General features: G+C 39.4%; 1 protein-coding gene across 1 annotated transcript; it reads right to left on the reverse strand.

Annotated features, from left to right (window-relative positions):
• Positions 1-217: 217 nt before the first annotated feature.
• Positions 218-1,201, reverse strand: LOC145000279 (zinc finger protein 8-like). Its single transcript, XM_078959480.1, has one exon. It carries the CDS (start codon positions 1,050-1,052, stop codon positions 315-317), a length of 738 nt encoding a protein of 245 aa, XP_078815606.1. The 5' UTR covers positions 1,053-1,201; the 3' UTR covers positions 218-314.
• Between the last annotated feature and the right edge of the window lie 232 nt (positions 1,202-1,433).

The raw sequence follows: 1,433 nt of genomic DNA on the forward strand, positions 1-1,433 counted from the left end.
TAAATCCAAAAATAAATATCTGGTAGTTTTCTCTTGATATAATTTAGCCCTAATTTTAATTTTTTCATCACCAGTTTAGGGTTTTTCATAGTCAAATAGAAGGAACCCAAGAAAGGATTTTGTTGATGTACTTTAGAACCCTATCGATACACATGCACATTTGAATAACAGTAATATCTTTGTTAGATTTGATGAATATCTACTTGAGCATCATATCTTTCTTAAAAATGAAATGGTAGTTCTATAAAATGCTTCTAAAGAAAACTCATAAGACGAAAATGGTAGATAACGCTATGAAGTTTTGAGATTTAATGTTACAGATGCAAGTCAAGACTAACTGGATCTTGAACGCTCGGCTTTGAATCATACATATAACTAGAGCTTGCAGGGATTCTTGACGCCCTTAACCCGTCATTCGAAGACATCAATGACGAGCTGTTGATCGAATTGTCATAGTTAAATGTTGATGTTTGGGCATTTGGATATCTCCATAACGCCAATGGACTGCCATTGATGGGTGTTTGATGAGATGTGTAGGTGGAGTTACCTCCGTAGAATCTTTGATTGTAGTTGGTGATGGTTGATGCGGCGCCGGTGGCTTGGTGGTAGTAGGGCGGTGATGGGTTGGCGGTTGTGGTGACATAGCGGTGGTAGTTCATAAGGCCATACATTTGTGCTTCCGAGAAGCTCCGATGAACCATCGCTGACTGGAGGTGAGCTCTTTTGGCGTGTTGTCGTTCTCGTTTATGTGCGTTTTGATGGCCACCTAAGGCTTGTGAAGTAGGAAAGTTTCTGCAACAGTAATGGCACTCGAACTTTCGGCTACTTTCACCGATTTCTTTGGATTCTTCATGGGTGGCGGCTGAAGCATCGATAGTACTGTCAAAGTCATCAGAAATCATGGCTGCTGAATCACCACCACCACCACCACCAAATTCTTTGCCGAAGAGCCTTATGCCTTTTTCTTTGAGAGGTGATGGACGGATGAAAGGAAGCTGAGAGAAAGACTCGACGTTCATGAAATCATGAGTTTCTCTGTCAGTTTTTTCCATCGGAAAGTGGTGGCAGAGGGAGAACGGATGAGCAAAGAATGCGGGGTAAGAAGATGGTAAATAAGTTATATCTGAGGGGAGGGGGACCTATAAAGAAAAAAATGGAGGTTTCTGAAATTATCGTACAGGGAATTAAGAAATTAGAACTAGTCCATTTTTGCGATGTGTACCATAAAAAAAGAAAAGTAAATTATGAAGCGACCTCCACAGTTATCATCGGTGAAGTTAAATAGTTGTTTGATGGTGCATAATTAGCAAAAGGGGTTAATCATTGACGAGAATGTTGAGCGTAGTAGTTCTCTAATAATATAGTTGCAATAAAACATCCAATGTGATTGAGTAGTTTGTACAACCATATTTTACACATTTATAAAAACGTTA

Source organism: Lactuca saligna, chromosome 6 (assembly GCF_052625555.1).
Source record: "Lactuca saligna cultivar CGN05327 chromosome 6, ASM5262555v1, whole genome shotgun sequence".
Lineage (NCBI taxonomy): Eukaryota > Viridiplantae > Streptophyta > Magnoliopsida > Asterales > Asteraceae > Lactuca > Lactuca saligna.

What these genes read in the sequence shown, in the direction of transcription:
- LOC145000279 (XM_078959480.1), bottom strand. Translation starts at nt 1,052, where the DNA reads ATGGAAAAAACTGACAGAGAAACTCATGATTTCATGAACGTCGAGTCT.